Here is a 13,350-nt window from a genome sequence, read left to right on the forward strand (position 1 = left end):
TTTTTTTAGTCCGTGCCAAAAAGAATGACTCATTTCCTTATTTGGAAACAATTTACCTTTACAAAATGATTTATAGCCACACAAAATATATGTGTTTCATTTTACACCATAAGATCAAAAGTCTTCTCTCTTTTCTTAAACTCCGTGCCCAGTCAAATGAGTTCACATAAATTGAAACGGAGGGAGTATATATATATATATATATATGTAAAAGAAATACTACAAAAGAAAGATCAAAGGATTTAAAAGCAATGAGTTTATTTAAATAGTTTCTCACACACAACGGGACTAAATTGGATACTCCTATATACTTTGTCGTGCATCTAGAATTAATAAGATATATATAGGTAAAAGCTACGTATTTAATAGGCTTTATTCTCTATTCATCATGAGTCAAATAAATTACAAAATTGATTCATACAGCACTTTTTATTTTTTCCCTTGTTCTATTGTATGTCCTCCATTTTTCTCTTTTTTGGACTCCTGGTCGTTATCAGGCGAGAAAACATAGTCCTAAGAATTATTTTTTTCTCATTTTTCACCGTATTGTCTTCAACTCCAGAAGATCCAAGCAGAGATCTGACATTTTCCAGCTCCTTCCTAGCTTGGGAAGTAACTTACAAATGCACCAAAAGATGTACAAGAAGGCTAGCCTAGGTCCCAATTAAAGTACTTGTGCAATTATCCGGTGCCCTTTGCTGGTGAGAGGTAACATGTACGTCGTGGAATTAGTAGAGAAAAAATTAAAGTGCTTGTGTAGTTGTTTGCTGAAGCCAATTGGAGAAAGTTTGGAGAGTGTTCATGTCAGCTCTGTATTGCTTCTGTGTAAATTCTAGGAGGGCTGGCCATGTGAAGTCTGGATATATTCTTGGATTGTTGGAGTCGACCAATTCAGTTGGTGGGCTCACCACCTTATCCTTCTTGGGACAAAGAAAGAAAGCAAGAGATTTCCTAGGTATTTTGTTGTTTACCACTGCTCTGTGCAAGCAACTTTTGTATCTTCCATTTGATAGTGCCTGCCATAAGGGAAATCCATTTGTTACAGCATTGAACTTTTTCTATTTTCACTTTACCCAAAATTCAACTAACTAGGTGGTAGTGGTATATACACAAGAGTAACAAAAGGCATCATGTCGGCGTAGCCGCATACACTAAAGAGGGTCAATTGTACATTCTTCGTTGAAAAATTATTATATATATAGAAAACTATACTTCATATATAAGTTAAAATTATTTTTTATACATGTGTATTAAATTTTGATCAACACTATTAGCGACCTTCCTAGCTTTGCTACACTAAGTCCCAACTTCAAAGTACTAATATATAATGCAGTAGTACATGTTATTGTTAGAAGTGTGATCATCTCAGCTAAAAATTTAAATTATAATAGAGTAAAGTTTAAGATAAGATGATCACACGCTTTAATGTGATAGTCGGATAGACATAAGTTCTGTGTTTGATTCACACCGCCACTCATTAGTAGCAAAAATTTTGATGTATTATAACACATGTAAATATGTTAGTCCTGCACGTGACAAGGATAGTTTAAGGATATAATTAAGTCAAAAATATCATAATCTTCTCTAATCATTTAAACTTTTAGATGAAACGATCAACAATGAAACATAATCGAGCAAACAACCATATCTCTATTTGTCACGTAAACACTCATATTTGTCTTTCAAAAAAGCACTCAAATTGCTATGTAATGTACGTTAACAGTAGTGAATGACATCTTACCATAAATGTGTCGCCAATGTTAACCACAAAAGCATTGAAATTTGGAGTGATGGAGCGCCACTCGTTGTCCACAAAAACTTGAAGTCCTCCAACACTATCTTGATGTAGAATAGTTAATGATGTGGGATCACAATGAGGTCCTGTTCCTAAAGTGAGCTCTGGTTTTTGACATGGTGGATAATAGTTTAGTCTCATTATTGATTCATTTTCTTGAAAGAATTCTTTGAAGTGGTTCCTGCTCACACCAAGGCTCAAACCCAATAGTTCCATTATCCCTAGAGAAAGTGTGCTCATGGCAATGCTATAATCTTGGTAAACCTTCCTATAAAAGAACAAATAAAAAAACAATTAATATAATTGACTAGAGGGGAAAACAATTCAAACGGAAGTTACTCTCTCCCTATTATTTTTATATTTATATGGTGGTGTTCAACTAGACACATAATTAAAGAAAAAAAGACAGACTTTGGCCATATATCAAATGTAGTAGAAATGAAACCAGGTAACCACTCTAGCCATTGCGCTTTGAATTTTAGTTTTTCAGTAATAAAAATGTTCTGAATTATCTTGAAGTTAAGATTTTGTGTAAAAATTTCAAGACAAAATAAGTATTGGCTAATCTCTAAATAGTATCCCTGAGAAAGACTATCTGTGATTAAAATTTGTAATCTTTGCCATGACGTTTTTACGAGTATAAAAGCGTGTCATTAAAGGTAAAATAGGAAGTTTAAAGTTAAAAAAGCTTCCAATTATAAAAAGATATCAGTATTCTATTTGGAACAGACTAAAAAGGAAAGAGTTTTATTTAAATTGACGAATATAAGGAAAGGTTAAAGAGTCGCATTCTCTTACCCAAGATGGGAAAAATTTTCACCCATTGTCCTTTGAAAATAATCTTCAACTATGTGGGACGATCCTTCCTCAGCAGAATATTGAAAAGAAAGTGTTTCTTTCCAAGGTAACTTAGAAGAAAATCTTCCAGTAAAGCTACTAGCATAACCACAGTGCTCACCAATTTTCCTTTGAGCTTTTTGCTTCTCATTAAGTGGCAATTCAAAGAACAAATCCATGTAACGATGTGCATTAGAAATGAGATTAGTGTCAATTCCATGGTTAATAACTAGAAAAAAACCATGTTTTTGACATGCTTCATTAACAAGGGTAGCTGCTTGTTTTGTTGCAAAAGGATCACCTGAAAGTACTCCTCCTAAGTCAATATGTGGTACATGAAGTTCTCGAGCATTAGCACAAGGTTTCTCGTTGTCTGGCCATATGAATTGGCTTGGTATATTCGACTCATTTTTCATTACTGAGGCATCAAAAATCAATGGCTCTTTTGATGTTCGTTGCATAGTAAACTTATTTCTTGTGATCATACAATCAACGGTCATTGCATGCAGTTTAAAATCTTGATATTTGATAGTGAAAAGATGATAAAAGTAGTAAGAGATAGGGAATAGAGTTGATTAAAAGAGAGTTGTGACAAAGGAAAAGCCAAAGGGCCGTTCGATGGGGAAAATAGGTGAACAAAAATTGGAATCTTATAGGCCTTGTGGTATGTCTCTAACACAGAAAGCAGGAACTCCAAAATTGACCACTTTGCTTAGAAGGGCTTATCAATGTTTTAAATTACATGTTGGTCCATAAGTTATTTGTCTTTTCTGTATGTTGACAGGACAGCGATTCCCGATAGTGTTTTGGCGTTTCCTTTGTAGGGTAACTATAAGAATTTGCCTAAGATATATTTTATTCGCCTATATTGTTAGTGTAAATGTAAACAAAAGAAAAAAAAAATTAATGTAGCTAGTTTAATCAATTTATGACAGCTTTAGTTGCTCTATTTTTAAAGTTATTAAATCAGATTTACTATAAAAGACTATTGTAGTGGTATGTCAATTTAACCTGATAATATACAAAATTAATACACTGCTACAATATTGAAGTGTAAATAGGCTGAAATTACAAGCGCTAGTTTTTTCTTTAAAAAACTTAACTACGTTTCTCTTTTAGGTGTTGAGTGATGCCTTAATTAAATGATTGAAGTCAAGGACCTAAAGTAAAAGAGTTTTAGTTTTATATCTTATTGATTGTTTAAGAAAAGGGAGACACAAGAATCCAACTAATGCAAACGTGTTAAGTAATAGACAGTTTTTAGTTTTTAAAGAAGAAGAGGAAATGCCTATTATGTCTCTTTTATTATCAGCATTTCAAAAACGTGTTAAACCAGAAGAGATAAACAAATTTAAAAGGAAAACGATACTAATAATGAACCAAACAAGAATAAACGTACTTATAAGGAGATAACTATTTATATAAGGAAAAAGGTGGAAATGCTTGAGCAATTGTGTTAGAAATGGCATACCTTGCATCATAAGATCGCTAGCTAAGAAGAAACAGATCAGATAGTTATGGTGTTGGAGACAACTTGTTTGCTGAAACATATCTATGGATTCAACATGACAAGCAAAACAAGAAATTATGAACTCTAAGGTTTGTTTGGGTAACGCCAACATGATGCTTATGGCTAGGTCCAGCCTCCAGGTGAGAGGATGACTCAGGTCGGAGCGCTTGATTGAAGAGTTTGATTAATATATAAAGTTGTCTCGGTGGCGGACCTATATGTTAGGACAAAAAAAATCAGGTTTCACACGGAAACTAACAAAGTAACTTTGAATGACGATAAGTCAAATAACAGAAGAAAAATATACCAAAAGAGACACAAACATTTAACGTGGTTCAATCAATTGACCTACGTTCACGGCGGAGATGAACAATCCACTATATAAAAGAGAATACAAATATCGAGAGAACAACCTCGCAAAGAGGCAAACAGAAGTGACACACTAACACTTGTCCCGTAAAGTTCTCCTCTTAAACACGACCCTCAAATCCCATATGGCTACATTATGGATGCTGCTGAATGAGAATGACGGATCCTCAATTTATAGAAGTCAAAACATTTTTCTACAAGAAAAAAAGAACTAGCCAAATATGAGAGATTTATAATTTTCTTCTATAAGAAGGAAAACCCAATTATAATAAATATATTGTCATTTCCTTCAAGAGATAGAAAAATCAAATATGGTAAGCATTAAGGATAACACCTAACACTATATTTTAGTTAATTGGAGCTCTTGATGCTCTAAGCACCCATGACACTTTATTCAATTTTAAAAATCCTAGATCCATCATTAATTTTGCTCTTTCTAGTAGTTTTAACTTTTGATATGATGATAAATACTTGATCATACCAAGGTTTAGGAAGATTGTTCAAAGTTTCTTGAGTTTTACCAAAGAGTAAAATCTAACAAAAAGTAAAAGAATTGCAAGGTGGACTCTATTTCTCGAAGGGGCTACCACTTGTATATTGCAGTGACAGAGAGTTAAGAGCTATATATGTATAAAGCACTTAACATGTATTAAACAGCTATTATTGTGTTTTTGGTTGTTTTTTTGTAACGACCCGACTGATCGTTTTAAGAATTAATGCCCCGATTCCTTATTAACTGCTTTTTCCATGTTTATTTCTGCTATTTTGATTTGTCGGGATGTTCGGTTTTGAGTGTCAAAGAGTTTTGGGACACTTAATCCCTAAATGAGAACTTATGTTTTGGAAATTTGACCGTCGTCGGAGCAACGTGAAGTCGGTCTCGGAATGGAATTCTGAGGTTCCGTTAGCTCCGTTGGGTGATTTCGGGCTTAGGGGCGTGTTCGGATTGTGTTTTGGAGGTCCATAGCTAATTTAGGCTTGAAATGCCGAAAGTCGAATTTTGTAGTTTCCGGTTCGATAGTGAGATTTTGATTCGAGGGTCGGAATGGAATTCCGAAAGTTGGAGTAGCTCTATAGCATTGACTGTGACGTGTGTGCAAAATTTCAGGTCATTCAGATGAGGTTTGATAGACTTTTTGATCGAAAGCGTAAATTTAGAGTTTGGAAGTTCTTAGGCTTGAATCCGTGGTTGATTCGTCGTTTCGATGTTGTTTTAGGTGTTTTAAGGATTTGTATAAGTTTGGACAATGGTATTAGACTTGTTTGTGTTTTTGGTTGAGGTCCTGGGGGCCTCGAGATGGTTTCGGAAGGTTGTCGGAAGAATTGGGAGTTGTGAGAGCAGCTTCAGTTGCTGATCTTCTGTCATAACCGCACCTGTGGTTGGGTCCCGCGGGTGCATAGCCGCAGAAGTGGCGGCATCATCGCAGAAGCGGAAAATAGGGGAAACAGCAGAAGCCGCAGAAGTGGGAGATTTACCGCAGAAGCGGTACCGCATCTGCGTATGGGGAGTCGCAGGGGCGGAAAGCTGAGTTTAGTGATTTGCCGCAGATGCGACCTTTGTTCCTCAAAAGCGGGACCGCACCCATGACCACAGAAGCGGATTAGCTGGGCAGAACATATAAATAGTTGTCTTCGCGAATTTGAGTTATTTTCACCTCTTTTCAAACGGGAATAAGCCTTGGGGAGCATTTTCAAGGGAGATTTTCAGAGAAATTCATTGGGGTAAGGTCTTTGGTCCCTAAACTCGTTATTGAGGTGATTTTTATTATTATAAGCATGAAAATTTAAAGAAAATCAGTGGTAATTTGGGGGTTAGGGCTTGATTACTTAGAGACTTTTGAGTGATGATTTGAGGAACCATTTGAGGTCCGATTTTGGTACTTTTGGTATGACTGAACTCGTGAGAGTGTGAGAATTCTGGAAATGTAAATTTTACCCGATTCTGAGACGTGGGCCCGACGGGCATTTTGGTCATTTTACCTAATTTCGCATATTAGCTTAGAATTTCTTTGCGGAATCAGTTATTTGAAGTGTTATTTACATTATACAATTGAATTGAATAGATTAGGGCCATTTGGAGTCGAGTACTCGTGGCAAGAACGTGGTTTCAGGTTGACTTTGAGCCGGTTCGAGGTAAGTGGCTTGCCTAACCTTGTGTGGGGGACCTTCCCCTTAGGATTTGGTATTATTGATAATTGAAATGCCTTGTACGTTAGGTGGCGAGTGCGTACTTGTGGTAATTATTAAAAATCCGGATTTCATTGAGTAATTACTAGTATGTTTCCTTTCCTATTTATATTACTTGCAATTTAAGCCTGTTGTTAGCTTAGGAAAGCATGTCTAATTGACTTAATTGCCTTACTTGTTCAAACTGCCTTATTCGAATTACGTGCAGCATGCTAGGTTAGAAATACCAGTTTTACCTTGGTATGGAACCTGAATTGAACTGTGTACTCTTCTTGTTGTTGATGTGTGTTTACTTTGGGACTACAGAATGGTATCCCGGGAGATCCTCCTGTATGTTTACATTTGGGACTATGGAACAGTATTCCGGGAGACCCCCCTACAAATTTACATTGGAACTACGGTGCTGCACCCGGTAGATTCCCTCTGTAGTGAGTATTTACATTTGGGACTACGGATCGGTATTCCGGGAGATCCCCTCGCATTATGAGTTAGACTACGGGACGGTATTGCGATAGATCCACTGGATATTTACATTTGGGACTACAAGACAGTATCCTGGAAGATCCCTGGTTGTTATCTTTATGTTGAGCTATATTTCTTTCTGTGTTTACTTTGCCTCTATAGTAGTTATTGTTGTTCTTTCTATCATGTGTTACTTTGATTGTGGTACTTAGTTATACTGTTTTGTTCTATACTGTTAAACCTTATATTTTATTTAATCTTAGTAGGGCCCTGACCTTCCTCGTCACTACCCGACTGAGGTTAGGCTTGGCATTTACTGAGTGCCGCTGTGGTGTAATCATGCCCTTTCTGCGCATGTTTTTCATGTGCAGATCCAGGTACTTCTACTCAGACTTATCACGTTTGAGACGAGGCGCTTGAAGAGACTCCGAGGTATATATGCCGCGTCCGCAGACCGAAGAGTCCCTTTCTACTCTTTTTTTTGTATTAGCCCATCTGTTCTTTCGTTTCTTTGTTAGATATTCTGGAGTTAGATGTTTGTAAACATTCAAAGGCTTGTGATCATGAGATTCTGGGTTTTGAAAAATGTATTAATTTTTTAGAGTTGATATTGTGTATGTTGAGCGACACTTTTAAACGTTGTTTTATTTCACTATTTCGGTCTTTAATTGTTTTCTTCTGCAAATTGGTTTATTTTCCGCATTGTTAGGCTTACCTAGTCATAGAGACTAGGTGCCGTCATGATGGTTCATGGAGGGCGAACCGGGGTTGTGACAAGTTGGTATCAGAGCTCTAGGTTCATAGGAGTCATGAATCACAAGCCGGTATCGGTACGAAAACGTCTATACTTATCTACGAAAGGCTGTGTAACTGTTAGGAAAATTCCACTTCATTTGATTTCCTTGTCATGCGAGATTTTGACATCACAATTCTAAACTTCTGTCTCCTATTTCCTCACAGATGGTAAGTACACGCGCTACCCGAGATAATCAGACACCTGCGCCCCCTACTGCAACCATCAGAGGCCGGGACCGGGGTAGAGGTCGAGAATGCGCACGTGGTACAACTAGAGCACCCGCGCGAGCTGCCGCCGAGGTATCAACAACAGTTCCAGCCGGAGTCCAGGCACCTGATACGCCTACTGCTACTACTTCTCCAGCTTTCCAAGACTCTTGCACAGTTCATGAGCATGTACACCATTTTAGCTCAGGCAGAGTTGCTCCCCCTTGCTGCAGCCACATCTCAGGCCGGGGGAGGAGCACAGACACCCTCCGCCCGCACTCTTAAGTAGCGAGTGCATGTTGATCAGGTCCCAGAGATTATTCTTATACAGCCTGTAGCCCTAGGTCAGCCCGAGGACAGGGCAGCAGCTTCAGAGGTAGAACAGCGGAGACTTGAGAGGTTCAAGAAGTATGATTCTCCTGTATTCAGTGGGTTAGCCTCGATTATGCCTTGGGATTTCTGGAGGAGTGTTACCGTATCCTCCGCACTATGGGTATATCAGGATCGAGTACAGTTTCTTTCACTGCCTTCCAGCTTCGAGGAGCCGCCTATGAGTGGTGGCGCACCTATGAGTTAGATAGTCTAGATGAGGCAGCTTCACTAACTTGGACTCAATTTTCAGATATGTTCCTGAAAGAGTTTGTTCCTCAGAGCCTCAGGGACGCATGGCGCATTTGAGCAATTGCACCAAGGTGCTATGACTATCTCGGAGTATGTTGTCTGTTACACTAGCTTGGCTAGACATGCCCCAGCCTTGGTTTCTACTATTCACGAGAGGGTTCGCTGGTTTATTGAGGGGTTTATTCCCAGCATCAGATCTAGCATGGCTCGTGAGTTGGAGATGGATATTTCTTATCAGCAGGTGGTAAGCATTGCTAGGAGGATTGAAGGTATGCATGCTAGGGAGAGAGAGGAGATAAAGGCCAAGAGGTCTCGAGAGTCGGGCCATTATTCTGGTGCCCGTGCCCCAGCAACAGGTCGTCATGGTAGGGGTTATATGAGTCGCCCCATTCATTCAGCTCTTCCAGCAGCCAGTGGTGTTCCAGCTCCTCCTAGGCCCTAGGAACCTTATTATACACATCTAGTATCTAGTGCGCCTCCTGCGCGGGGTGCTTTCAGTGGTCAGTCCAGCAGACCTGTCCCGAACTAGTCATAGCCACCACTCCTCCCAGAGCTTGTTTTGAGTGTGGTGATACACACCATATAGTGAGGGATTTCCCCAGACTTAGGAGGGGTGCACCTCCATAGACTTCCCAGCCACAACGTGCCCTGCAGAGTTCTCAGGCTATGGTTACAGCTCCAGTTGCTACCCCACCTGCTCAGCCAGCTAGAGGTGGAGGTCGAGGAGGTAGAGGTCTCCCTATAGGGGAGTCCAGGCCAGATACTATTCCCTTCCTGACCGTACCGAGTTTGTTGCCTCTGATTCTGTCATCACAGGTATTATACTGGTTTGTCACAGAGATGCATCGGTTATATTCGATCCAGGCTCCACTTACTCTTATGTGTCTTCTTATTTTGCTCCGCACTTGGGTATATCTCGGGATTCTTTGAGCTCCCCCGTTTATGTTTCTACTCCTATAGGAGATTCTCTTGTTGTAGACCGCGTTTATCGGTCGTGTTTGGTTGCTCTTAGTGGTTTTGATACTAGGGATGATTTATTGTTACTCAGTATTGTAGATTTTGATATTATCCTGGGCATGGACTGGTTGTCGCCCCATTATGCTATTCTTGATTGTCATGCCAAAACCGTGACGCTGGCTATGCCAGGTGTACCGCATGTTGAGTGCAGTGGTGCTTTAGATCACACTCCCAGTAGAGTTATTTCTTTCCTTAAGGCTCAGTGTATGGTTGAGAAAGGGTGTGACGTGTATCTAGCTTATGTGAGAGATGTCAGTATTGATACCCCTTCAATTGATTCAGTCCCAGTAGTACGGGATTTTCCTGATGTGTTTCCAGCTGATCTTCCGGGCATACCGCTTGATAGAGATATTGATTTTGGTATTGATCTGTTGTCGGGCACTTAGACCATTTCTATTCCTCCGTATCATATGGCTCCTCCTGAGTTGAAGGAATTGAAGGATCAGTTTCAGGAATTGCTTGATAAGGGTTTTATTCGGCCCAGTGTATCACCTTAGGGTGCTCCTGTCTTGTTTGTGAAGAAAAAGGATGGTTCTATGCGTATGTGTATTGATTATCACCAGTTGAACAAAGTTACAATGAAGAACCGTTATCCTTTGCCTCGTATTAATGATCTATTTGACTAGCTCCAGGGCGCACATGTGTTTTCTAAGATTGACTTGCGCTCAGATTACCATCAGTTGAAGATTCGGGAGCCAGATATCCCAAAGACTGCTTTCAGGACTCGGTATGGTCATTACGAGTTCCTTGTTATGTCATTTGGGCTAACCAATGCCCCAGCGGCCTTTATGCATTTGATGCACAGTGTGTTCCGGTTGTATCTTAACCTGTTCGTCATTGTCTTTATTGATGATATTCTGGTGTATTCCCAGAGCCGGGAAGATCATAAGCAGCACCTGAGGACAGTGCTCCAAATTCTGAGGGAAAAGAAGTTATATGCTAAGTTATTGAAGTGTGAGTTTTGGTTGGATTTCGTGGCATTCTTAGGCCACATGGTATCAAGTGAGGGTATTTAGGTGGATCCGAAGAAAGTAGATGCAATGCAGAGTTGGCCCAGACCATCCTCAGCTACAGATATCCGTAGTTTTCTTGGTTTGGCAGGTTACTACCATTATTTTGTGGAGGGGTTTTCATCGATTGCAGCCCCTATGACCAGGCTGACCCAGTGGATGGAAGAGTGTGAGGCGAGCTTTTAGAAGATCAAGACAGCTTTGACTACAACCCTTGTTTTGATATTGCCTATAGGTTCGGGGTCTTATACGGTCTATTGTGATGCCTCGATGATTGGACTTGGAGCGGTGTTGATGTAGGGCGGTGGGGTGATTGCCTACGTGTCCAGATAGTTGAAGGTAAATGCCCTGTCCATGATCTAGAGTTAGCTGCCATTGTTCACACCCTGAAGATTTGGCGCCATTATTTGTACGGTGTTCCTTGTGAGATTTATACTGATCATCGGAGCTTGCAGCATCTGTTCAAGCAAAAGGATCTTAATTTGCGCCAGAGGAGGTGGTTAAAGTTGCTGAAGGACTATGATATCACTATTTTGTATCACCAGGGAAAGGCCAATGTGGTGGCCGATGCCTTGAGTCGCCAGGCAGAGAGTTTGGGAAGTTTGGCTTATTTACCAGCATCGGAGAGACCTATGGAGATGGATGTTCAGGCCTTAGCCAACCAGTTTGTGAGATTGGATCTTTCGGAGCCCCGTCAGGTTCTAGCTTGCGTGGCTTCTCGATCTTCCTTATTTGCCCGTATCAGGGAGCATCAGTATGATGACCCTCACTTGTTTGTCCTCAAGGACAAGGTTCAGCATGGGGATGCCAGAGATGTGACTATTGGTGATGATGGGGTATTGAGGTTGTAGGTTCAGATTTGTGTACCCAATATTGATGGGCTTCGGGAGTTGATTCTAGAGGAGGCCTATAGTTCGTGGTATTCCATTCATCCGGGTGCCGCGAAGATGTATCAGGATTTGAGACAGCACTATTGGTGGAGGCGAATGAAGAAAGATATAGTTGGGTTTGTAGCTCGGTGCCTCAACTATCAGCAGATGAAGTATGAGCACCAGAGACCGGGTGGGTGGCTTCAGCAGATAGAGATTCCAGAGTGGAAGTAAGAGGGGATCACCAAGGACTTTGTAGTTGGGCTCCCACGGACTTTGAGAAAGTTCGATGATATTTGGGTGATGGTGGATCGGCTGACCAAGTCCGCGCACTTCATTCCTATGTGTACTACCTATTCTTCGGAGCGGTTGGCAGAGATTTATATCTGGGAGATTGTCCGTCTGTATGGTATCCTAGTTTCCATCATTTCAGATCGGGGTACTCAGTTCACGTCACGGTTCTGGAGGGTCGTTCAGCATGAGTTAGGTATTTGAGTGGAGTTGAGTACAATATTTCACCCTCAAACAGACGGACAGTCCGAGCGCACTATTTAGATTTTTGAGGATATGCTCCGTGCATGTGTGATTAAGTTTGGAGGGTTTTGGGATTAGTTCTTTCCATTGGCGGTGTTTGCCTACAACAATAGCTATCAGTCCAGCATCCAGATGGCACCATATGAGGCTTTATATGGTAGGCGGTGTAGATCCCCGATGGGTTGGTTTGAGCCGGGTGAGGCTAGATTATTGGGCACAGACTTGGTTCAGGATGCTTTGGAGAAGATGAAGGTGATTCAGGATAGACTCCGTACAGCCCAGTCCAGACTGAAGAGTTACGCAGACCGGAAGGTTCGTAATGTTTCCTATATGGTTGGAGAGCGGGTTCTACTTCGGGTTTCGCCTATGAAGGGCGTTATGAGATTTGGGAAGAAGGGAAAGTTGAGTCCGATGTTTATTGGCCCTTTTGAGATAATGCAGTGTGTTGGGGATGTTGCTTATGAGCTTGCCTTACCTCCCATCTTGGCAGGGGTTCATCCGGTATTTCATGTTTCGATGCTCCGGAGGTATCACGGTGATCCATCGCACATGTTGGATTTCAGTTCAGTCCAGTTGGACAAGGATCTGTATTATGTTGAAGAGCCAGTGGCAATATTGGACAGGCAGGTTAGAAAGCTGAGGTCAAAGAATATTGCATCAGTAAAGGTTCAGTGGCAGGGTCAGCCGGTCGAGGAGGCGACCTGGGAGACCGAGCATGATATGCGCATCTGTTACCCTCATCTTTTTACTACTTCAGGTATGTCTCTAGCTCGTTCGAGGACGAACGAATGTTTAAGTGTGAGAGGATGTAACGACCCGTCCGATCGTTTTAAAAATTAATGCCCCGATCCCCTATTAACTACTTTCCTCGTGTTTATTTCTACTATTTTGATTTGCCGGGATGTTCGGTTTTGAATTTCGGAGAGTTTTGGGACACTTAGTCCCTAAATGAGAGCTTAAGTTTTGGAAATTTGACCGTAGTCAGAACAATGTGAAGATGGCCTCGGAATGGAATTCTGATGGTTCCGTTAGCTCCGTTTGGTGATTTCGGGCTTAGGGGCGTGTTCGGATTGTGTTTTGGAGGTCCGTAGCTAATTTAGGCTTGAAATGCCGAAAGTCGAATTTTGAAGTTTTCGG

At 40.7% G+C, this 13,350-nt stretch overlaps 1 protein-coding gene across 1 annotated transcript; it reads right to left on the reverse strand.

Annotated features, from left to right (window-relative positions):
* Window positions 1–276: 276 nt before the first annotated feature.
* Window positions 277–3,263, reverse strand: LOC107803183 (gibberellin 20 oxidase 1). The gene is made up of 3 exons (XM_016626817.2): window positions 2,594–3,263; window positions 1,742–2,063; window positions 277–1,016 (listed from the first exon to the last, which is right to left on the reverse strand). The coding sequence occupies exons 1-3, from the start codon at window positions 3,130–3,132 to the stop codon at window positions 744–746; spliced, it is 1,134 nt and encodes a 377-aa protein (XP_016482303.1). The 5' UTR covers window positions 3,133–3,263; the 3' UTR covers window positions 277–743.
* Between the last annotated feature and the right edge of the window lie 10,087 nt (window positions 3,264–13,350).

This window comes from Nicotiana tabacum, chromosome 18 (assembly GCF_000715075.1).
Source record: "Nicotiana tabacum cultivar K326 chromosome 18, ASM71507v2, whole genome shotgun sequence".
NCBI classification, from domain to species: Eukaryota; Viridiplantae; Streptophyta; class Magnoliopsida; order Solanales; family Solanaceae; genus Nicotiana; species Nicotiana tabacum.

Bases quoted from the DNA above. Each gene is read 5' to 3' on its own strand.
- LOC107803183 (XM_016626817.2), bottom strand. From the start codon at position 3,132: ATGACCGTTGATTGTATGATCACAAGAAATAAGTTTACTATGCAACGA. The intron at 2,064-2,593 runs GTAAGAGAATGC...GTTCTTTTATAG, and splicing joins GAAAATTTTTCCCATCTTGG to GAAGGTTTACCAAGATTATA. The intron at 1,017-1,741 runs GTAAGATGTCAT...CCCTTATGGCAG, and splicing joins ACATTGGCGACACATTTATG to GCACTATCAAATGGAAGATA.